This window comes from Pecten maximus, chromosome 18 (assembly GCF_902652985.1).
Source record: "Pecten maximus chromosome 18, xPecMax1.1, whole genome shotgun sequence".
In the NCBI taxonomy this organism is placed as follows: domain Eukaryota; kingdom Metazoa; phylum Mollusca; class Bivalvia; order Pectinida; family Pectinidae; genus Pecten; species Pecten maximus.
The window spans coordinates 31232777-31257806 of NC_047032.1; the positions used below are offsets into that span (position 1 = coordinate 31232777).

General features: G+C 37.5%; 1 protein-coding gene across 5 annotated transcripts in view; it reads left to right on the forward strand.

Moving 5' to 3' along the window:
- LOC117316068 (doublecortin domain-containing protein 2-like) overlaps positions 1 to 23831 on the forward strand; it is a 107340-nt gene extending 83509 nt beyond the window's left edge. The window contains exons 10-17 of one of the 5 annotated variants that reach the window (XM_033870545.1): positions 119 to 219; positions 743 to 867; positions 1698 to 1784; positions 2329 to 2352; positions 5163 to 5201; positions 6402 to 6530; positions 13336 to 13962; positions 19705 to 23831. In XM_033870545.1, the coding sequence (XP_033726436.1) occupies positions 119 to 219; positions 743 to 867; positions 1698 to 1784; positions 2329 to 2352; positions 5163 to 5201; positions 6402 to 6530; positions 13336 to 13962; positions 19705 to 19800 (1228 nt within the window). In that variant the 3' untranslated portion in view covers positions 19801 to 23831. The remainder of the gene's footprint in view (positions 1 to 118; positions 220 to 742; positions 868 to 1697; positions 1785 to 2328; positions 2353 to 5162; positions 5202 to 6401; positions 6531 to 13335; positions 13963 to 19704) is intronic. The other 4 variants (XM_033870547.1, XM_033870549.1, XM_033870546.1 and 1 more) reach the window with 4 other exon arrangements.
- Positions 23832 to 25030: the final 1199 nt, after the last annotated feature.

Sequence of the window (25030 nt, forward strand, 5' to 3'; positions counted from 1 at the left end):
TCACAACAGGAGTCATGTGGCAATACTCTACTGTATTGAGGTGGGACTTGATGATGTAGTAGTGTAAGGGCCCTGAAAGCTTGTATTTTAACCCCTTAAATATCCCTTATTTTTCCAGACGCCGAAAAATACAAAATGCGCATGAAGATGTGCACCAGAAAGCAGTGAAACATAAGCGTACACCGGAGAGGAGAGTTCGCCAGGTCGACTACGATCAAGGTCAGTATGATGTTTTAGGTCACATTGAATGATGAAGATAATTAAACACGTTGTTTTGAAATGTTGGTCAGATATAGATGTTACATGATCTTGTCAGAAGGTCAGTGAGGAGTCAAGTGTAAGGGTCAGGGTCAAGTGTAGGGGTCAAGGTCATATAAATGGGCCAAGGTTGAGCAGGTCAAAGCTACAGATTATTAAAGGTTGAAACAGTGTTGATTTTTCAGTACAAAGTGTTCAATACCAACTACTGATAAAAATGTATTTACATCAAATCACAGGGGTTTGCCACCCATTGAGACAAATCCTACATATCCTCAAGACTGACTTAATTATATTAGGGTATCCAGGAAATTATAGAATTATTAACACAGGAGTTTGTAAGCCTTTTTACCAATCCTCAGCACTAATTAGTGTACCTAGGACATTATAGACTAACACAGGGGTTTGTCATCCTTTGGGACAGATCCTATCAATCCTAATTAGTATATCCATAGAAGCTTCATTCTAACTTTTTATGTTTCAGATGACTCTGATGTTTTCCGAGCCAAGAACCAGAACAAGTCAACCAGGGGTGCGAAGGAGGTCAAGGAAACCCGGGACACCAAAACTGACCTTCCTATTGACCAGGTCAAGGCTGAGGAAGTTGAGGTAAAAGCATTGTTTATAGAGGAAGGGACAAAGTTTTCAAACTAAATGTAATCTGTCAGTCCTGTTAACTTAACTGGATTTCTATACGATAATATCTCCTCTTGTTACTGATATATCCTCTAACTTGACCTCTTGTGTTCTACTCTGACCTTTAACTTGACCTCTTGTGTCCTACTCTGACCTTTAACTTGACCTCTTGTGTCCTACTCTGACCTTTAAATTGACCTCTTGTGTCCTACTCTGACCTTTAACTTGACCTCTTGTGTCCTACTCTGACCTTTAACTTGACCTCTTGTGTCCTAATCTGTCCTGTAACTTGACCTCTTGTGTCCTAATCTGTCCTGTAACTTGACCTCTTGTGTCCTACTCTGACCTTTAACTTGACCTCTTGTGTTCTACTCTGACCTTTAACTTGACCTCTTGTGTCCTACTCTGACCTTTAACTTGACCTCTTGTGTCATACACTGACCTCTAATTTGACCTCTTGTGTCCTACTCTGACCTTTAACTTGACTTCTTGTGTCCTACTCTGACCTCTAACTTGACCTCTTATGTCCTACTATGACCTCTAACTTGACCTCTTGTGTCCTACTCTGACCTTTAACTTGACCTCTTGTGTCCTACACTGACCTCTAACTTGACCTCTTGTGTCCTACTCTGACCTTTAACTTGACCTCTTGTGTCCTACTCTGACCTCTAACTTGACCTCTTGTGTCCTACTCTGACCTCTAACTTGACCTCTTGTGTCCTACTCTGACCTTTAACTTGACCTCTTGTGTCCTAATCTGTCCTCTATCTTGACCTCTTGTGTCCTAATCTGTCCTCTTACAGGAAGAGCTACTTCCACCTGCTCATCATCACCTGGCTCCTTTAGAGATAAACCGTGGCCCTTCTGATGAAGATCACGAATATACCAAGGTCAGAGGTCAAAACCTGATGTGGATTGGGTTACTAAACCTTATATATTTTCTTGTAATACTTTATATTTAAAGATTTACTCTCCATCAGTCTGTCTGCCTTTGTTCCTATTAAGTACGGAGTTACTGCCCTTGTCTGCGGAGAGGCGTACACGTTGATATCTCTACTCTAGTGCATCCTATTATGTACAGAGTTATTGCCCTTTGTTCCTATTAAGTACAGAGTTACTGCCTTTGTCTGCGGAGAGGCGTACACGTTGATATCTCTACTCTAGTGCATCCTATTATGTACGGAGTTATTGCCCTTTGTTCCTTCTGTACAGGTACCTTCATTGTCGGCCATGGGACTATACGATGAATTACAAGGTTCCACCTTTCTTGTGTATGACCTTTTTGAAATAGACTTTTTCTATTTCTATTTCATTGTTTGTAAATATAATTATTTGACTGTAGATATAATCATTTAACTGTAAATATAGTTATTTAACTGTAAATATAATTATTTACCTGTTTAATATAAAGAATTTTATATCTTTTGATTACAGGAAGATATCCATGGCTATGATCAGGTAAGATAACATTGGTGGCAGTTTCCACAGAATCACACAATCATCTAGTATCAATGTTAGACTTACACAAGCTTAACATCTACAAATTATCAGTTGTTAGACTTACACAAGGTTAATGTGTACAAATTATCAGTTGTTAGACTTACACAAGGTTAATGTGTACAAATTATCAGTTGTTAGACTTACACAAGGTTAATGTGTACCAATTATCAGTTGTTAGACTTACACAAGGTTAATGTGTACAAATTATCAGTTGTTAGACTTACACAAGGTTAATGTGTACCAATTATCAGTTGTTAGACTTACACAAGGTTAATGTGTACAAATTATCAGTTGTTAGACTTACACAAGGTTAATGTGTACAAATTATCAGTTGTACTGCATGTACCTTGGTTTTGATTGTCCCTGACAAAAAACTCCAGATTTCTGAACTAAAGTCTAATTTTGAAAATATTGGAACTCAAATGTAAATGTATGAGATACTAAACAATCTTCAAGTTTTCAAATTCTCATTTATTAGAATTCATTATTTTTCATTTTGTGAATTTCTTGTGAAACTTGTTATGTTTTGAATTGAAAACTCTGCTTGCCCAGTTTTTGAGCCCCTTTCACAGACACAGCCTACATCTTTCAAATTTTAGCAAGGCTATGACAGGAGGGATGGAAATGCTCTTGGGAGAAATGGGATGAAAGTGTCCACATAATATAATATGTTGACAATCATCATACGAAAAAATATGTTAGGGTCAAATTGTACCATTGTTTTACCTGCTGCACGGTATCTGTGTAAGGGACTCCATATTGGCTCTAATTTTTCTTTGATATGGAAGAGGTTTTATTTTTTGCTTGTATTAATTAATTTTGTGAAACTGTGCTGTGCTTTATATATCCAGAAAAAATCTTTGTTATAATTGTTATGAGTATTACAAAATGGATGGCACATGTTTGGATGTATTTTCTACCTGTGGAGAGGTTCTACAAGGTTAAACAACCTTACACGGGTCTGTTCACAATCTAAACCCTCGTGTAAAGAGGTTGACTGGTCAGTATGAGGACTCGACCCTCCTGTAAAGAGTTTGGCTGGTCAGTATGAGGACTCGACCCTCCTGTACAGAGTTTGGCTGGTCAGTATGAGGACTCAACCCTCGTGTAAAGAGTTTAGCTGATCAGTATGAGGGCTTAACCCTCGTGTACAGAGTTTGGATGGTCAGTTTGAGGACTCAACCCTCGTGTACAGAGTTTGGCTGGTCAGTATTAGAACTTAACACTTGTGGACAGAGTTTGGCTGGTCAGTATGAGGGCTCAACCCTCATGTAAAGAGTTTGGCTGGTCAGTATGAGGGCTCAGCCCTCGTGTAAAGAGTTTGGCTGGTCAGTATGAAAACTGAACCCTCGTGTACAGTGTTTAGCTGGTCAGTCTGAAAACTCAACCCTCGTGTACAGAGTTTGGCTGGTCAGTTTGAGGACTCAACCCTCGTGTAAAGAGTTTGACTGGTCAGTATGATGGACTCAACCCTCTTGTAAAGGGTTTGTCTGGTCATGTATGAGGACTCAACCCTCTTGTAAAGGGTTTGACTGGTCAGTATGAGGGCTCAACCCTCTTGTAAAGGGTTTGACTGGTCAGTATGAGGGCTCAACACTCTTGTAAAGGGTTTGACTGGTCAGTTTGAGAACTCAACACTCGTGTAAAGGGTTTGTCTGGTCATGTATGAGGACTCAACCCTCTTGTAAAGGGTTTGACTGGTCATGTATGAGAACTCAACCCTCTTGTAAAGGGTTTGACTGGTCAGTTTGAGAACTCAACACTCGTGTAAAGGGTTTGTCTGGTCAGTTTGAGAACTCAACCCTCGTGTACAGAGTTTTGCTGGTCAGTATGAGGACTCAACCCTCGTGTAAAGAGTTTGACTGGTCAGTATGAGGACTCAACCCTCGTGTAAAGGGTTTGTCTGGTCATGTATGAGGACTCACCCCTCGTGTAAAGGGTTTGTCTGGTCATGTATGAGGACTCACCCCTCGTGTAAAGGGTTTGACTGGTCAGTATGAGGAACTCAACCCTCGTGTAAAGGGTTTGTCTGGTCATGTATGAGGACTCAACCCTCGTGTAAAGGGTTTGACTGGTCAGTATGAGGACTCACCCCTCGTGTAAAGGGTTTGACTGGTCATGTATGAGGACTCACCCCTCGTGTAAAGGGTTTGTCTGGTCAGTATGAGGACTGCCTAATACTCACAGCCAGACTCTTAATGATCCCTATCAACCAAACAGACCCACGTTTGATTTTTTTTTCTGACATAGTTATAGAAATAAATAAATTCCAAACTGAACATTCATCTACCTGGTAGTGATGTTGGGATTTTTTATTATACTCATAGCATGTTACACTATGACATTGGTGTGCTTTGTATTATAGTGTGCTGCTTGTGTGGTAATTTGAACAGCTATCAGTATCATATAGTGGTGCAATTGATTACATTATTAGTTACAAACAGTGTGATATTCATAGGAACACCTATATGGAGGTATTTACCCCTTTAGGTACATGTATTTACATTAGAAACAGGTATTTACCCTATTGATACAGGTATTTACACTACAGATACAGGTATTTACACTAGATACAGGTATTTACACTAGATACAGGTATTTACCCTATAGATACAGGTATTTACACTACAGATACAGGTATTTACACTAGATACAGGTATTTACACTAGATATAGGTATTTACTCTAGATACAGGTATTTACACTACAGATACAGGTATTTACTCTAGATACAGGCTGGTGTCTGTAACTTTATACTTATGGTTCCAGGATGAGAGAAGATCACCAAGAGGACAACCATACACCAAGGTAGGTATGGCAACATGCATGCCAGCTCCCCTGTAACCTTGGTTACAGCTGTCTGTTACCAGGATTACAGGGGTGAACTATATCTGATATATACTGACACTAGAAAAGTAGGAATGAGGTCACATATCATGTGTTTCATGTGAGCGAGTTATCACATGATTGTCATGTGACCTCAATTTTATTAAACACTACTAAATGCATGAACCCTAGTTAAGGTTACCTTTATTAACAATGGATATAAGTATACACGACCTAATTGTTCTAAGCGCTAGTAGTTAAAGGTCCTTAATGTAAACTGTCACCTTTATAGCTATGGTCTGATATTACCTATGGTCAGCTGTTACCTATGGTCAGCTATTACCTATGGTCAGCTATTACCTATGGTCAGCTGTTACCTATGGTCAGCTATTACCTATGGTCAGCTGTTACCTATGGTCAGCTATTACCTATGGTCAGCTGTTACCTATGGTCAGCTATTACCTATGGTCAGCTATTACACAGCTGTTACTGTCACCAGTGGTCAACAGTGACCTAGGGTCACATGTGGTCAGCTGTTACCAACAGTCGACTGTCATCTGTGGTCAGCTATTACCTACAGTCGACTGTCACCAGTGGTCAGCTGTTACCTAGGGTCACATGTGGTCAGTAAGCTGTTACCTAGGGTCATATGTGGTCAGCTGTTGCCTACGGTCGACTGTCTTCTGTGGTCAGCTGTTAACTAGTCGACTGTCACCAGTGGTCAACTGTTACCTAGGGGCACCAGTGGTCAACTGTTACCTACGGTCATATGTGGTCAGCTGTTACCTACTGTCGAATGTCATTGACAGTAAAAATTTGTTTTAGCACATTTGTTCTAGTTTTTTAAAAGAATTGAATAATGACCTATAATATTACCCTGAATGCCAAACACAACTTAGCTTATAATATAACCAATGTTGGTGCTGTGAACTTTCCTGCTGTCCATTGGACACTACATGGACTCCTGTACCCCAGGAAAGTGTAAGAATTATGACTGTTGTTGGTTGTAATATAACAAATACTAAATACATGTGGTACATGACTTTAATGTTGTTGCTTAAAAACTTGCTTCTTCGCTATGGAACAACTTTTGTTTTGAGTTGCTAGTTGCTTTGTATTAATTGTCTTTAAGTTACAGATTTGTCCAATGTGAATCATACATTATTGTCTAATTCCCAACAGGAGAAGTCCAACCGTGACATGAATCGCTACAAAGTTCTGGATCCAATCAAGACAGAACAGCGCTCATCCACACCAGTAGATGATGACGACGATGATGATGATGATAAGAGAAGGAAAGAGGAGGAGGAGGTAGATGAAGCTAGTTGATCCCCCTGTGCACACTAGAGCTTCCTATTTCCATAACAACTGCCTGTTTTATAATGCTTCATCTGTCTGTTTCCCTGACAACCATATGTTTGTTTGATGTCACCTGTATTGTCACTAACATCATCAACTTTGTAATGTAGCTACATCATTAATGTCACCATTCCTTTTTCTGTCTCCGATTAGTTTTTGTCACATTAACATTTGTATAAATTAATTTTGTTATTAAAACTTTAGTAATCAGGAAAATCCTCATACCTCTTGTCCTTTGTAACACCTGTGTTTCTATGGTGATAGACGACTCTGATTTGTACATAACAGGTACATATAATATATCACTTATTTCTTTTTGTATCAACAGAATTTAACTAATTTTTAGATTTAATTTTTACATAATCCTTGTTATACAGTGAAACCTGACTTTACTGACCACTGACTTTACTGACCACTGACTTTAATGACTATTGACTTTACTGACCACTGACTTTAATGACCACTGACTTTAGTGTGACATCAGACCATATCCACCTAACGACGACATGCTCCAGTGTCATTGCTGACACTGAACTAAATGGACCCAGTCCCCTACAGTGTCAGTTAAGTCAGTAAAATCAGTAAAGTTGGTAAAGTCAGGTAAAGTCGGTAAAGTCAGACTGTATAAGAATGGGTACAAACTTATAATGATAATTGATAAATTTATATTGTCATTTGGAATTTAATTTTCATTAATGAACTGAATTTCAAATTGAATGTTTGAACAGTTTTGTTTTTAACTTTTACAAAGTCAGACCACTGGAATGTATAAATCATTGAATTGTCTATGACCATGCTGTTATCTCTCTGTGAGACTTCCTACCAAACTCTGGTCACTTTTTGGCCGTGCTCTATCTACGGTGTGCGGCTACAACCTCTGGTCACTTTTTGGCCGTGCTCTATCTACAGTGTGTGGCTACAACCTCTGGTCACTTTTTGGCCGTGCTCTATCTACGGTGTGTGGCTACAACCTCTGGTCACTTTTTGGCCGTGCTCTATCTACGGTGTGTGGCTACAACCTCTGGTCACTGTGTAGCCTGCTCTATCTGCTTTGTGTGACTACTGACCTCTGGTAACCATCTGACTACTGACCACTGGTCACCATCTGACTACTGGCCACTGGTCACCTACTGACCACTGGTCACCGTCTGACTACTGGCCACTGGTCACTGTCTGACTACTGGCCACTGGTCACTGTCTGACTACTGGCCACTGGTCACTGTCTGACTACTGACCACTGGTCACCGTCTGACTACTGACCAGTGTTAGATACATGTGTGTTTTTGTTTCAACCCTGCTCCTCTGTGTTATTTACTTTTCCTTTTATTTTCCTTTAATGGGAACAATGCTGGATTATTTTACTTCAGATAGCTTTTTTGCAAACAGTTTTTGTTTTTGTTTTTTGTTGATAATTAATGGATCCTAAACCTGAATCTGATACGGACATTAACGAGTTCCGACTACCATATGAGGCTTATTATAGCGATGCAAACAAAAAAACAAAAAAACACACAACAGCTTCAGTCAAGTTATAAAATGGTGACTATTATAAATGAATGTAATTGACATGATTTGTACAAACACTGAAGAAATGTTTGATCCTTGTGGACTTGACAACATCTTGTAAACATCATTCACTGTGGACTTGACAACATCTTGTAAACATCATTCACTGTGTACTTGACAACATCTTGTAAACATCATTCACTGTGGACTTGACAACATCTTGTAAACATCATTCACTGTGGACTTGACATCTTGTAAACTTCATTCACTGTGGACTTGACAACATCTTGTAAACTTTATTCACTGTGGACTTGACAACATCTTGTAAACTTCATTCACTGTGGACTTGACAACATCTTGTAAACATCATTCACTGTGGACTTGACAACATCTTGTAAATTTCATTCACTGTGGACTTGACAACATCTTGTAAACTTCATTCACTGTGGACTTGACAACATCTTGTAAACATCATTCACTGTGGACTTGACAACAATTTTTGTAAACTTCATTCACTGTGAACTTGACAACATCTTGTAAACTTCCGTCATTATAGATAGTTTCACAACATAAATCTTAATATTATGGGATGGAAATTTACAAACATGATGAAGTTATGTAATCCAGTTGCCTTCCATGTTTTCTTCGGACTGTATACAGAAATGTATAGATCACTCAAGTCTGTGTGGACAGATAAAGGGAGATAACTGAACTAAAAAATAAATAAAATAGGCATGTACCGAATTCTAACTCTAAATGTCACTACAACAGTTTAACTGCTAATTGTATTCATTTTAAGCAATATTCAAAAAGGGGACTTGTTTACAATATTGTTTATTTTTGTTTTTGTTTTCTTTTTTAAAACAACTTTTGTTTTTGTTTGTGATTTACCAGCTATTTGGGAAATGTTTCCTGGTTCCTGTTGTCAGCAACTCTCTGTTCAATGTATTGATTGTTACAATGATACATACATTTATATCATTTTTGATTAAAATTGCCTCCAAATGTAGGTCACTCTTAGACAATGGATAAGGATGGGATCTTGATTTTTTACAAATATTGTTAGAAAAAATATTCTAAATGTAGCAATACATGTATTAACATTGTGTGCTATTGTTACTAACTATTAGTGCACCTACTATTCCTGTTTTTTTTAGTTGAATTCAGCATCATTTTTTATGTGCTAAAATGGGATTTTTCATTAAATGAAAGATTTATTTTAGTTGCAACAAATAAGTTTTAGGATCTCATATCAAAATCCTATCTATCTTTTTTTTTCTATATTTGGTAAAAAAATTAATGTAATTTTCACAAGATCCCAATTTTTACATACATTGTTTTTGTACTTAAAAAAAAGTTTGCTTCTTTGTATAAAAACTTCAACTTTGAAAACCTTCAGCAAACCAAATCTCTGCATGTGTCCCTCATTCAAACCTTTACAGTCATCCTGATCTTACACAAATTGTCAATAATTCTTCTTCTTTTTCTTAGCAGATCAGAACTCATCCATCATTATGTATTGAATTAAAAGTGCAGCAAAAATCTTATTTCTCTTCCTGGAGCATGAAATGACCAATCAGCACCCTCCTTTGTTTTCTTGAAGCACCCATTGACCAATCAGCTTCTCTCTCCCTGTGTACTTGGAGCACCAATTGACCAATCAGCTTCTCTCTCCCTGTGTACTTAGAGCACCCATTGACCAATCAGCTTCTCTCTCTCTCTCTCTGTACTTGGAGCACCAATTGAACAATCATCTTCTCTCTCTCTATGTGCTTGGAGCACCCATTGACCAATCAGCTTCTCTCTCCCTGTGTACTTGGAGCACCAATTGACCAATCACCTTCTCTCTCCCTGTGTACTTGGAGCACCCATTGACCAATCATCTTCTCTCTCTCTCTGTGTACTTGGAGCACCCATTGACCAATCACCTTCTCTCTCCCTGTGTACTTGAGCACCCATTGACAAATTACCTCCCTGTTACTTAATATTTAATACTTAATGTGTTTTTTATGAGTTGCGACTGAATCCAGTTATCACAGGAAATATTAATTCCAGAATAAGATTTACTGGAATTGCAAAGGATTATTAAAAAGGGAAATACTTTAAGATATTTGTACATGTTTAAATGATTCAAGAATTAACTCATTAACATATTACACAACATCACAATGAAGTAGTATTGTGATTACATTTACTAACACTGTATACTTGTTTTTTTACACTATGTCCAATCTCCCTAACTAGATCTGTTAACACTGTTAGTATCAGCACAATATTGACTAACATTTACTGAATGTAATTGCATGTGTTTTGTCTGTTTTATATGTATTAGCCATCTTAATTTTAGTAATTCTATTTGTTTTACACACTGTATATTTCCCTTCACAATAAATTTGTATTTTTGTAAAGAAATGTTTAACAGTAATTTAATGTATATATTTACCTCAGAAATATTATGTAAACATGATAAAGATAATAATTCAGAGAACTTTTTAAGAATTTTCATGTCAACATGAACACATTTTCCCTTTGCTAATATCATTTACCTCCCATCATCCCTTCTTATTCACAAATCCAGTATTTCCCTCCACATATATCTCCTCTCCCTCCCTCACAGATTTCTTCCCTCCACATCATTCCCCTCTCCTGGTCCCCTTACTCTGTAAGTCCCCTCCCCATCAATCCCCTTACTCTGTAAATCCCCTCCCCATCAATCCCCTTACTCTGTAAATCCCCTCCCCTCCCGATCAATCCCCTTACTCTATAAATCCCATCCCCTCCCGATCAGTCCCCTTACTCTGTAAATCCCCTCCCCTCCCGATCAATCCCCTTACTATGTAAATCCCCTCCCCTCCCGATCAATCCCCTTACTCTGTAAATCCCCTCCCGATCAATGTCCTTACTCTGTAAATCCCCTCCCCATCAATCCCCTTACTCTGTAAATCCCCTCCCCTCCCGATCAATCCCCTTACTCTGTAAATCCCCTCCCCTCCCGATCGATCCCCTTACTCTGTAAATCTCCTCCCCTCCCAATCAATCCCCTTACTCTGTAAATCCCCTCCCCTCCAGATCAATCCTCTTACTCTGTAAATCCCCTCCCCTCCCGATCAATCCCCTTACTCTGTAAATCCTCTCCCCTCCCGATCAATCCCCTTACTCTATAAATCCCCTCCCCTCCCGATCAATCCCCTTACTCTGTAAATCCTCTCCCCTCCCGATCAATCCTCTTACTCTGTAAATCCCCTCCCCATCAATCCCCTTACTGTGTAAATCCCCTCCCCTCCCCATCAATCCCCTTACTGTGTAAATCCCCTCCCCTCCCCATCATCCCCTTACTGTGTAAATCCCCTCCCCTCCCCTCCCCATCAATCCCCTTACTCTGTAAATCTCCTCCCCTCCCAATAAATCCCCTTACTCTGTAAATCTCCTCCCCTCCCAATCAATCCCCTTACTCTGTAAATCCCCTCCCCTCCAGATCAATCCTCTTACTCTGTAAATCCCCTCCCCTCCCGATCAATCCCCTTACTATGTAAATCCCCTCCCCTCCCGATCAATCCCCTTACTCTGTAAATCCTCTCCCCTCCCGATCAATCCCCTTACTCTATAAATCCCCTCCCCTCCCGATCAATCCCCTTACTCTGTAAATCCTCTCCCCTCCCGATCAATCCTCTTACTCTGTAAATCCCCTCCCCATCGATCCCCTTACTCTGTAAATCCCCTCCCCTCCCCATCAATCCCCTTACTCAGTAAATCCCCTCCCCTCCCCATCAATCCCCTTACTCTGTAAATCCCCTCCCCTCCCCATCAATCCCCTTACTCTGTAAATTCCCTCCCCATCAATCCTCTTACTCTGTAAATCCTCTCCCCTCCCGATCAATCCCCTTACTCTGTAAATCCTCTCCCCTCCCGATCAATCCTCTTACTCTGTAAATCCCCTCCCCATCAATCCCCTTACTCTGTAAATCCCCTCCCCTCCCCATCAATCCCCTTACTGTGTAAATCCCCTCCCCTCCCCATCAATCCCCTTACTGTGTAAATCCCCTCCCCTCCCCTCCCCATCAATCCCCTTACTCTGTAAATCCCCTCCCCTCCCCATCAATCCCCTTACTCTGTAAATCCCCTCCCCTCCCCATCAATCCCCTTACTCTGTAAATTCCCTCCCCATCAATCCTCTTACTCTGTAAATCCTCTCCCCTCCCGATCAATCCCCTTACTCTGTAAATCCCCTCCCCTCCCATTCAATCCCCTTACTGTGTAAATCCCCTCCCCTCCCGATCAATCCCCTTACTGTGTAAATCCCCTCCCCTCCCCATCAATACCCTTACTCTGTAAATTCCCTCCCCATCAATCCCCTTACTCTGTAAATCCCCTCCCCTCCCGATCAATCCCCTTACTGTGTAAATCCCCTCCCCTCCCCATCAATCCCCTTACTCTGTAAATCCCCTCCCCTCCCCATCAATCCCCTTACTCTGTAAATCCCCTCCCCTCCCATCAATCCCCTTACTCTGTAAATCCCCTCCCCTCCCCATCGATCCCCTTACTCTGTAAATCCCCTCCCCTCCCGATCAATCCCCTTACTGTGTAAATCCCCTCCCCTCCCGATCAATCCCCTTACTCTATAAATCCCCTCCCCTCCCCTTCAATCCCCTTACTCTGTAAATACCCTCCCCTCCCGATCAATCCCCTTACTCTATAAATCCCCTCCCCTCCAGATCAATCCCCTTCCTTCTCTTCCCATCAATTCCCTCTCCCCATTATTTCCCTCACTCATTTCCTCCCAGATTCATTCCTCTCTCCCTAATCCCCTTGCTTCCCTCCTCATTATTCCCTTCTCAATCCTCTTCCCAATTATTATATTCCTGTTCTCAATCCCCTCCTCATCAACCCTTCCCTCCTCATCATTACCCATTCTCCTAGATCCTTTTCCTTCCCAATTATCTCTTTCCCCTCCCCTCTCCACCAATCCTCTTTCTCCTCCTCATCAGTCCTCCTCTCTTCTTGTCCTCACTAATCTCCTTCCCCATTAATATGTTCCATCCTTCCTCTCCTTTCCCCTGTACATCCTCAATAATCCCTTCAGGACCCCATCCCCACTCCCCCACCCCCACTCCCCCACCCCACCACTTGTCCTCACCAGTCCTCACTAAGCCCCTTCTACCTCTCTGACCCTGCCATGTAATATGCTACCCGATTCATCCTTATGAAGTTATACACTGAAACCTCTGTTACCTATGCATGCGGATTTTCACAGGCTGCCACTAAGATCCAGGCAAGCTTCCGAGGTCACCAGACTCGACAGGAACTATCTCAGAAGAAAAAGGAGGATACCAACCAGACCAAACAGGACACCAACCAGAACAAACAGGACACCAACCAGAACAAACGGGACACCAACCAGAGAGAAGACACCCACGACTCATTCACCTCGAAAGAGGAAAATGAAGCTGCAGCAAAAATCCAGGCTGGTTTCCGTGGTTACCAGACTCGTCAGGAATTAAAAGCCAAAGGTCATAAGGTACGTCCTGCACTTGCATCCCAAGGTGACACAGGTGATACTTCAAAGGTTACGAAGGAGCAGGAGGACGAGGCTGCAACCAAAATCCAGGCGAGTTTCCGTGGATACCAGGCTCGCAAGGACATCAAAAAGCTACAGGACGAGAAAAAGAAAAATGAAGCTGCAACCTTGATCCAGGCAAACTTCAAAGGTTACAAGGTCAGAAAGGAGATGAAAGAGAAAAAAGGTGGAGAGGATGAGCCAAAACCTAAAACAAGCAGCAACCAAAAACAGGAAAAAGAGACGATGAGTGAGGATGAGGCTGCGACCAAGATTCAGGCAAGCTTCAGGGGCTACCAATCACGTCAAAAACTCAAGGAGCAGGTAGGTTAGGAGATAATGGACGGATGTAACGCCTTGTCTCCATGGACATCTCTTATCCTGGTCATCATTTAACAGGTTTTTGTTGGACATTTGATAGGGAATGGTATTAAAAATCTGTAATTAATGGAATATAAATGTTTGGGAAATTGATGGTTTGTTTAAGAGATGTCCATTTGAGACCAGCAAGCTGTAGGATTGTAAAAATGAAAAAAGCAAAGAGGTAATCAGATTGACGATGTAAAAAGTTAACAATACATTGGTAACCTGACCAGGATCACACAGTTGTTACAGATGCTGTTTATTGAAATTTTTGACTCAAGTTCTGTAAAACGTAAACTTAAACTCCATCAATGCAACATATATACATAATACTGTATACAAAAACTTACATTAATGACAATATTTGAAGTTAATGAGGAAATGAAAAAAAGTTGATACAATGTAGATTGTGGCTTTGAGAAATAAACTAGGCCTATATTACAAATGGGTTACTCTTTAAAAAAAAACGAAGATTAACCGGTAAGTGAACTTGTTGAGACATTGATAAATTATAGTGATCCTGAATCGTCTGTCAAATATACATGTACAAAGATTAAACGGTAAGTGAACTGGTTCAGATATTGATAAATCATAGTGATCCTAAATCGTCTTGTCTGATAATCTTGCTTTTTTCATTTAGATTTAGCTGTAAAATTGTTAACCCTAGCATGATTGGTTGATGTGTGAATACATGTACATGAGTTAACTGTGGTGATAGGTTACTTAAAACGTGTCATGAGTCGAGGCCACATTTCAAACCAGCTACACTGAAATGGGCATTGCATTTTAAACAAACAAATCATGTAGTTTTTATTGAAGTTTAATGAAGTAATTTTAACTGATCAGTTTTTGCTTCTATCATCTTGTAAAGAAAGGCCAGGGGTTAGAGTATAAAGAGTTAATAACAGTCAAAGGTCAGAGTTCACAAATAAATATCAAAGGTCAGAGTTCACAAATAAATATCAAAGGTTAGAGTTCACAAATAAATGTCAAAGGTCAGAGTTCACAAATAAATGTCAGGGGTCAGATATGGCAAGTAAATAAAGGATCAGAGGTCATGCCTTGAGTAGTAATCGGGGGTCAGAGTTCATAAGAGGTCACAGATCAGAGTTCATCGTAAAAATATACCAAAAAATACACCTGTCAGAAAGACCATATAAATAATGTTGATAATCGGAAGGGGGTGTCCACTGTGGTCTGTCCTTTGGGGAAGCTGCATGGTGATAGATGTACTAAGCTATGACAAAAAAATTCACATTTGGGTCCTAAAGTACCGTAATAAAAAGAGATATACAACACAAAGTTGTGTGTCTTGTACTCACAGTACATAATGCCAAAGATTGTCAGCGCTGTAGCGGCTTCATTCCTTGAAGAATTTTGATCAAACTTCACACAATGATAAAGGACCATAATATCTCAGACAAGTTAGAGTTTCAGGGGTTTTGGGTTAAGGTCACTGTTAATTTTTCAAGCGGGGGCGGTAGGGGACATATATTGCTTTAGCAATACCAAGTATGCTTGTTTGACACCTGTGTTTAAGGTAATACTAATATATACACTCCAGTTATACATGACATTGTCATTTGAAAGCTATAAATGATCCTCACGTTAACTATAATTTAGGATGTGGCCTTGACTTATGTCATGTATATAACTATAAATGATCCTCACGTTAACTATAATTTAGGATGTGGCCTTGACTTATGTTATGCTATAGAATCGTGCTGGAAGTGTTCATGATAAGGAAGTGTGATTAATTACATTGTTGTTAATTATAACTAATGAGATATTAATATGCTGTGTAGAAGTGTAACTGTTGTGTGGCGAGTGCTGGTTCCTAGGCTTCTATTGACGTGTGTGCTGTTACAGACTAGTTGTGTTTGATATGGTTGATTAACTGATGTAACAAGCTAGGGCTGTGTGTGGTTTGATGTGTGGTTTGATGTTTGATTTGATGTTTGGTGCGATGAATGGTGCGATGTGTGATGCATTCTGTGGTTTCCTGTAAACAGACATTATCTACGTTACCATGAATCCTCATGATTAATCTAGACTCGGAGTCACCTTAACTTTCAATTTTACGTAGGAAAGTTGATTAGATTTGAGGGAATAAAAATCAGTTGAGGAACTCTCCTTAAATTCTGTAATACTTTCCTGTGGAAAATTATAATGAAAGGAATTTCCAGAAGTTGAAGAATATGATTAATGAAACTCTTGATCACGATTTAGGAAAATAAATATTCAATTAATGCATATACATGTTTGATAAAATGGCAAAATTGACCTAATGCCTGACCCTATTTGATTTTTCATTATAAATGGTTAAAACTTAGAGAAATCTCTTCGTGTTTTAAGGACATGTGATGTGAACATAATTCTAAACCATATCACCTCCCTGACAGTGTTACGATCATTTAATTGTCTTGTCTGTTGACACTATATGTAGTATACGAATATACAACGTAGTATACGTATATACGACGTATTATACGGTATATACCACAGAGGATCTATATCGTCAGAAAATCAGGATCTTTTTATGGTGATAAGTCCAAGAAAAAAAGAATAAAATTCAAGAATGTTGTTTCCCCCCTAGAATGTGGGTACATGTATGTATGTCTGTATGTATGTGGGTACATGTATGTATGTCTGTATGTATGTGGGTACATGTATGTATGTCTGTATGTATCTGGTATATGTTTGTTTACCTTAAATCGTTGTTATCATGATGCTGCATGTTTGTTTGTATAAAATGTTGATTAAATCGTGTCTACCTGGAATATATTTCAGAGGTCATGAGATAATAAACGCAGTACAGGTAACTCTCTCGTCACTATAGACCCTTCATCCTCTCTGTTGTGTCATGGCCATCCAGTGTAAATCAAAACATAAACGGAAATTTTGTTTTAATTCAATAGAATTAAATTGAATAATTTTAAATCATACATATGTAAATCTAGATGACTCATAGACGGGAAATATACATTCAGGTAAATGGCTCCAAATTTTAAGATGCATGTATTTTAAAGTCATAAATTTTCAATAATTTGTTTAATGTTTTACATGTGAAATTACTGTGGTCAGAATCATCAGAGAAAATATTGTTAGGACATGTAACAATATAGTGAAAAACCTGCCCAGTAATGTTATATCTGGGACGGAGGTGTCAGCGAGATGTTATATAATACTAAACATCTTAGAGAAAAACATTGTCGGAGTTAAAATATAACAACTAGGTATCTAATATTGGATAAATACAACCAGATAATGCCGCGCTGACAGAGAATAAACACATCAAAAGATGTTCACTATATAAGGATATAATGTGTACACAGATTCATTGGGAGTGTTATAGGATTAAAATCGACAAAACAATTTACACTTCACTGATATCAATAGAGAAAAAGTTTAACAATTACTTTATTAAAAAGAATCAATATCATAATTACTAGGAAAAAAGACAAATGCTTCAACGTTAGGAAAATATATATTGGATTAAATTAATCCTAGTATGTTCTTTAAGCAAACGCTGATACAGAAACGATGGTAATCCGCTGGCTGGCTATGATACCGAGTGAGAGCACCACATACCCTGCGGCTTGTAGAATGCTATACTTACAGGTCATGTCAATCATGATCATCCAGTCACATTGCTGTACTCTATTTATTTACATGTACACAGTTTAAGGAAAACAAGATTGTTCTGCTATCAGATTTTCACAAAGTGTATACAGTACTTCAAAATACTTTCATTTACCATTTTTTTTTTTAAATCGCTTTTATTGTATTTATTTCATTTTTTGTCTTGAATAATAATCAAATCAAATTGTATTGTTTTATTTTGTGGGAAAAGCACAATTAGTCAGTCACAAAACACAGAAAAATGTTGATTATCATAATAAGGTGTGAGGTATTGTATTTAAGGATGATGAGTAGGATGTTCCAGGTATACCTACATCTGTAGATTTCTCCCCATTTCCTCCCACAAAATCAGAAAACCTTCATTAGAACTGTTAGTTATCTCCCTTTATCAACTTTCTCAGCTTTTTCCTGGAATATAGCATACAAGTTTTAAACTGATCTACTTTAGTGATTTGTTTTCCTTGCAAATGCAGATCTTGGACTTACTAGTATATGTCTTATATATGTTTTACTTTGTACATGCATGGGTCTCACGAAAATATTGTAATAATGTAGAGCGAAGTTGTGGCTAGAAAAACTAACATTTTATTTGATATCAGTAATATGACATATATATATATTCATTAACAGCTCGAAACAAGCTATGGGAATAAATAATGCTCCTCTGTATGGGGAGAGGGTCACCATACTCATCCATAGGGGATACGGATTGCATGTATTGTTAATATGGGCTACACTAGCTGGTTAAACATTGGTAGAATTATTAGTTTGTTTGTACATGTATATAACTGTGTGTTAACATTGTTTTCCGAGATGCAATAGAAGTATTGCTGTAAATTTATCGTTCATGGCATTTTATTAGTCCTGATGCTCTTGTTTTTCAAAAAAACGAAAACAAAAGGAAGTTTCTGGCAGTATAAATTGGTCAAGCGTTTATCATCAATCAATTTTTTACAGACAATATTTCTATTTTCTGGAATTGCTGGATTAATAGTAGAGTTATCTCCCTTTAGTTTAAAAAATATACATACTTCAGAGTTGCCAAGACATATGAATTAAAACCCATTTGTTATCCTTGATGATTGGTAATCAATATAATTTGATTGGTAATCAATATCATTTGATTGATAATCAATATCTTATGACTGGTAATCTAATATGAGTGGTAATCAATATCGTATGATTGGTAATCAATATCATTTGATTGATAATCAATATAATTTGATTGGTAATCAATATCATTTGATTGGTAATTGATTACATGTGATTGGTAATCAAATATGATTGGTATAATCAACATCGATATCATGTCAATAACTAGCATGTTAGTGAATGTAGTTTTTAAATAAGCAAAATGCTGTTTTACTGGGCGGTTATTTGGTAATATGATGTTCTTAATTTTTATTTTGAGGAATTAACAGATGCGTGTGTACTTTCATGTCATAAATTGTGGTATTCAAAATATTGTTTTTATTATGAAATACAACTTTTGGAAATTAAAGTGACAGGACTAATAAAGTTTCATTGAATATTTATGATACTTCCTGCTACAACAGTATTTCTCAATAAAATTAAACATGAGTGATTTTAGCCTATATATATATATATATAAGGTGATTTCATGGTAAATGGAAAGTGTTTTTATTGCAGGTCTCTAATTTACAGTGTGTTGGCTAATGCTTTATTTCATTTATTAACATTTCTTTACAGGAAGTCTTTATAAAGATTGATAAACTTGTTCTCCATTGTCAGTTAAAAATTCATACCATTACATAATAAACCAGTTTGTTTTATTGATTTAATAGTAAATGAATATGATTTTATTCTTTATTTTATATCATCTTTCTATTGCTGAAAATAACTTTTTTTATTGATCAATTTGGTCTTTAACCAGTATGATAAGCCTAGAGCAGACATACCAATGTCATATTCTTGAATTTGATTCTACTGTAAAAACACATGTAACATATTGTTATGATATATTGAGTAAAATATGTTCCTCTTATATTAATTTGGAGAGCATTTTAAAACACCAGTAAAATGTTCCGTTACCTGTTTCAGGGAAAAGGAATAGGCCAGGGTAATGGAGATAGCAAGACTGTCATCTCCACCCCGCCCCACTCCTCAGAGGCCCCAGGGACTAAAAGGCTCGCGTAGTACAGACTGACCGACTGACCAGTTCTCACTTTTGGCCAGTTGTTCCACGACTGACCACAAATTCCTCTCATCGAGTTAATGTTTGACTGACCTCAATAACAGAATTCATTACGCTGTAACCATGTTTACGTTGACATTTAACCAAGTCCTATCCATTCTAACAACCGTTTCCTTGGTTACCCAACATCCCATTCCACTTTAATAACTGTGTGAGTTGCTGTGGAAACCAAACCTTTTTTTTTCATTGACCTATTACCCTGGTTTAATTCCTGAACCGTGAACATGTGTGGCACCCCGACACATAACCTACGATTAACTATAGTTCATACCAGGTTAATGGCCATACTATTGAATTAAAGATTATTTGAAAAATTAAAATCAAGCCACCCTTGAGTCCCTTCCATGGCCGCTAGCCTGTCTGTTTGATTTGCTGTGATCATTGTGTGTGATTAGAGATAATTTTTTTGTTTCCATAGTGACCGGATGATGTTGTGATCACTTGATTGTCTTCATGCTGTGAAGTCATCATAACCATGGCAACTTACAAAGGGGGACAACTCCAGCTGCTACAACACGACAATATTCCAGTGTATTTCTTCTGCGCCTTTAATACTGTGTTAATTCTCTAGTTCAGGAAATACATTCTCAGCTTCAAGGATTTAAATGTGACATTTGCTTAGAGATGCTTCTTGAATTCAGATCACTTGAGCAATTGGGGTCAAAGGTCAACAAAGTAGAGAATCTTTGATAAATTATAGAGTGATAATCAAAGAAGTGTGGACGATACCAGTTTAACAACAGTCCTCTAAAGAGAACTTTTTGATGGCCCACCTTTTTCGAGAAATTTTTGTGAGGATCAGAAAGTAACCATAGCAACAACTGTGTTGGACAGGTTTAGGTTTCCTGAAGTAGAGAATGTTCCGGACTGCTAACCCTAGCTGACTAACATTGTGTTTTTCTCTACACCATAACCCTGTGTACATTCCTTGATAGTCCGTCCATTTGGATCCACGATCCATAGAGCTTTATCTCGTCGTGTGTTTATTTTTTTATTATGATTTATACTGTAAAACTGTGATGACCTATTTTAATCATGTATATATAGACATTGTAATTTAATTTGCTTGATATCATGTCTTTTGAAATTGTGAAAAGCAATTTGATTAGATAAACAGTATAATGATTTTTTTAAAGGGCAGTGTTTCATCGATGTGACAGAAGTGTAAACATTCAATTGGACATGTTTATCTGGCTGGTAGATGTCTGAATCCAATTGGACATGTTTATCTGGCTGGTAGATGTCTGAATCCAATTGCTTTACACAACACTTTGAATGGAACTCATGGTGTATCTTGACTTTTTGCAATATATGTTACTTTCATAATTGTTTATTCAATATATATAGATTATGTATATGATGTGATATTGTCATAAATTATTTCCCATGTACATGTATTTCTTTGATAAAAAAAAAAAGAAAGAAAAAAAAAAGACTGCATTGATTACTTTCATAGCGTTAGTCATCTGCCTTACCATCCGTTAAAACTCTGCCACGGAAGTGGAAACGTCCGACTAATTAGTCAGTCATCTTGGTCTTACATATGTTTGTTCCAAAAGTATCCATCATTCCATATAATCATTGATAATACTGAAACAGCTTGTGTCATTTTTGGAATTGTTTAATGTTATGATAATAGATTCTGGAGCTATCAGAAAAATATCTAAATAAATTTCGTTTAAAAATACTGTTAAAATATTATGGGTGTTTCTGGTGGGACAGAGAAATGTCCGTAGTAGTGTTAAATTGACAAGTCTTCCCATCACAAAATTTACCATGGTAACTAATTCTGATAACTTCAGCCATGTTAGAGAGTTTAGAAACACTGGCTGTCTGGGGATTGATAAACTCCTCTTTCTAGTTACACCAGAAGACATATTATCCAATCTTGAGGTGACTAGTGTAGTTTTGCCTGATAAAGCGTAGACAACCTCTACATTCCTTAGGTATGCCTCTATGTTGTATCCCCGTGGTAGGACCACAAAGAGGCTGCCGTCAGGTCATTGGGGTCATGCATTTCTTTCGGAGCTGCAGATCTTAAAATGGTTTAGATCTCGATCAGTACATTTAATGTTTCAGCTATATTTTTGTGAACATGTTCTCTATTTAAGCAACTTACAATATTTTCGGCCCAAATAGACATTGATTCACAAATATGGCCTCCCCTACCTCAAACTTTAACGAGAGGCTGCCAAAAAATGTATTTATTCCATTACTTCCATTGATAAACCTTCATAATATAAAGCTCTACTGTGTGTTCCTTTATCAGGGTCGAACTAGTTGTACCAAATAGGTAGAGTATCATACAATGGAACTCGATTAAATATGTAGTGAGTTCCAGAGACGGCAGGCATCATTCGCTTCAAACATAAAAAAATTATTATTTTCCTTTTCTAACATGATGGATGCTAAATCAAAACCTGAATAGTTTCGTCCGACATTGACATATATGATTTATAAAATTTCTTCGCAAATAGTGTCTCCATCTCATTTTTTATCAGTACAGGAGATTTGTACATTTACAACTGGTACGAACCCGATAACGGAACGCACGGCATGAAACATGCTGCCTAAGCGGGTGTTTAGTGTCTAACCATCAAAGACATTGAATGGTACTTCACAAGCTCCAATCGGAAGTTCTCTCGTCCCATTTTAAGAACTCTGCAGCTGTAGTTACAGGCTCTCAAAAGGGTATTGCCCTGTTTTTGTGGTATAGGTTGCTCCAGCCATCAGGCCTTGTGATATGTATATAGATTTGTAGAAACTGTAGAATTGATATTTATAACCCGGAGTGTCTTAATGTAATTGTCTGTCTCCATGCGTGACATGCATACAAGTTGTTTTAACGACGTCACATTATCATGTAAAGAAATGAAAATCATGTACTGACATTTTGATATTTGCTTGTTTTGATTGGCTGGTTGTTGATAAACCTTGTCATTTGATTGGCTATTGAATGACCACTGGACAATCAAGGATTTCTCTATAATATAAAACCAAGTCCCAGTGATGTTATTTAGCATCACTATAACTCCAATCACTGTACATAGAATTTTCAATTTTGAATATTGTCTTGGATTCCGTCCAGTTTGAACAAGGATTTTTTGACAAGGATACACTGTACAACCCTTTCATTACAATATGTGACATTCCTCTAACAGCTTTTCATTTATATATTGAAAAAACTGCTTTTCTGTTGACAACATTCAACCTAATAATTTGTGAAATGTTGTTGAAAAGATAATTTATTTTGTCAGTTTCGTTTACGTAGGAGGGACACTATCTTTAAAAAAAAATCCAGATAGATTGGCTATGCTGTGTTAATGCTGTATAAGCTAAAATGAAAGTAGATGTAAGATTATATATACAACTGGTTTGTGGAACATCTACTCACATTAGTCCATCTACTTTTAGCATTGAGTAGATTGTAATAGTTTAGGTTAGACAACAAGTTTTGTAAATTAAGACGTTTTTTATATGTAAATTTTTAACATTATTTAAATTTTAAAAGCTTTCAGTCACTTTCTACCAAACCAGGACAGAAGAAATGTTAATCTGTATTTTATACTGTTGCAAAAGATTTTATTTATTTTGTTATTTAATTAAAAAAACATTACATTCTGTTAATTTAATTATGAAACAATATTGAGTTTACTGTGGAATTTATATTTTCAGAAATACCATATCATACAAAATTATTTGATTTACATTATTTTTCAGAAAAATTATATTTTAAAGCTTTTTTCCTTCAAAGATAAATATATAAAATATATTATTCCTATCGATACATTCCATGTTTTTTTTTTAATAAGGGTTTGAACATTTTTGTTTGTAATAGTTTTGTTATGTTCTTTGTAATGCATAAAAGTAACTGACTTGAGGAATGTAGATCGATGTAGCTATTCAAATATATACGTTTATACACATTGTATGGTTCTGAAATTCTGGAAATGAATAAATGAGGCGAGATATTTCTGTGTTTTTGTTTTTTTCTGAGGATACTATTTACAGGTAGATGAGATACAAGTACAAGCGACTGGAATCAGATATGCATGTTTGTAATTGAAGATGGGTCTGATTATCAGTCCCCTACCGGTTCACCGGGGGGATGGGAGACAGGAGACTGGTAATTAGCTTAAATAACAGTTTTGGTACTCAGAACAGCGATATATAAAGTGAGCTGAATATTTTATAAGGCATTGTCTTATGGCAGGATAAACAGATTGCCTACAGATTGTGGTATACTTGTATGTCACTACAACTTTCATTTCAATGTCATTTGGTAAAATGAATTGTCACAAAACGGATCAAATCACCTGACAAAAAAAGGTCAAGTACTCTAGGTCAAAGTCAAATTTAATGTCATTTTACAAATTTATATTTGATGGAAATGTGTGATCAAAAGTAATAAGTTCACCAATCAATTTTTCCATGTCTAAAATCGGAAATGTGTGGCCTAAGGTCAAGGTCAAATATACAATAGAGGTTCTATATATAATCTAACTGTTAAATATTTGTAAGGCTATAAAGGTCTGTAATAAATCTTAATTAGGAATGAAGCAAATCATCACTTGTCTGTAGTAAACAAACTAGTAGTCTCTACACTATTGTTACCAAAAGATCTCAGCAAAATCACTTCTAATGTTAACATTTTACTATTTGTGTTTTGTGTTCCTACCTCCACTCACTTATACATCTTTTAGCTAGTAGGGGTGACTTAAAGCAAGTATTGGTGACTCAAAGCTAGTAGGGGTTACTCAAAGCTAGTAGGGGAGACTTAAAGCTAGTAGGGGTGACTCAAAGCTAGTAGGGGTGACTTAAAGCTAGTAGGGGTGACTTAAAGCTAGTAGGGGTGACTTAAAGCAAGTAGGGGGAACTTTTAGCACATAGGGTGACTCTTAGCAAGTAAGAGAGACATTTAGCAAGTAGATGTTACTATTAGCAAGTAGGAGTGACTTTTAGCTAGTAGTGGAGACCTGTTTTAGTTCACAGAATTTCTGGTCAACTAATGGACTGCCAAGAGTTAAATCTCGGTTCTATTGTAAATGAAGTAAGTAAATGTATCAATTTTATCATACTATAAGCTAAGTTGGACAGAGTTTCAGAATGTAGGATGGATTTATAGCCGCCGTGGAATAAAATTTGTTAATGTGGACTAGACCGCAATGGATG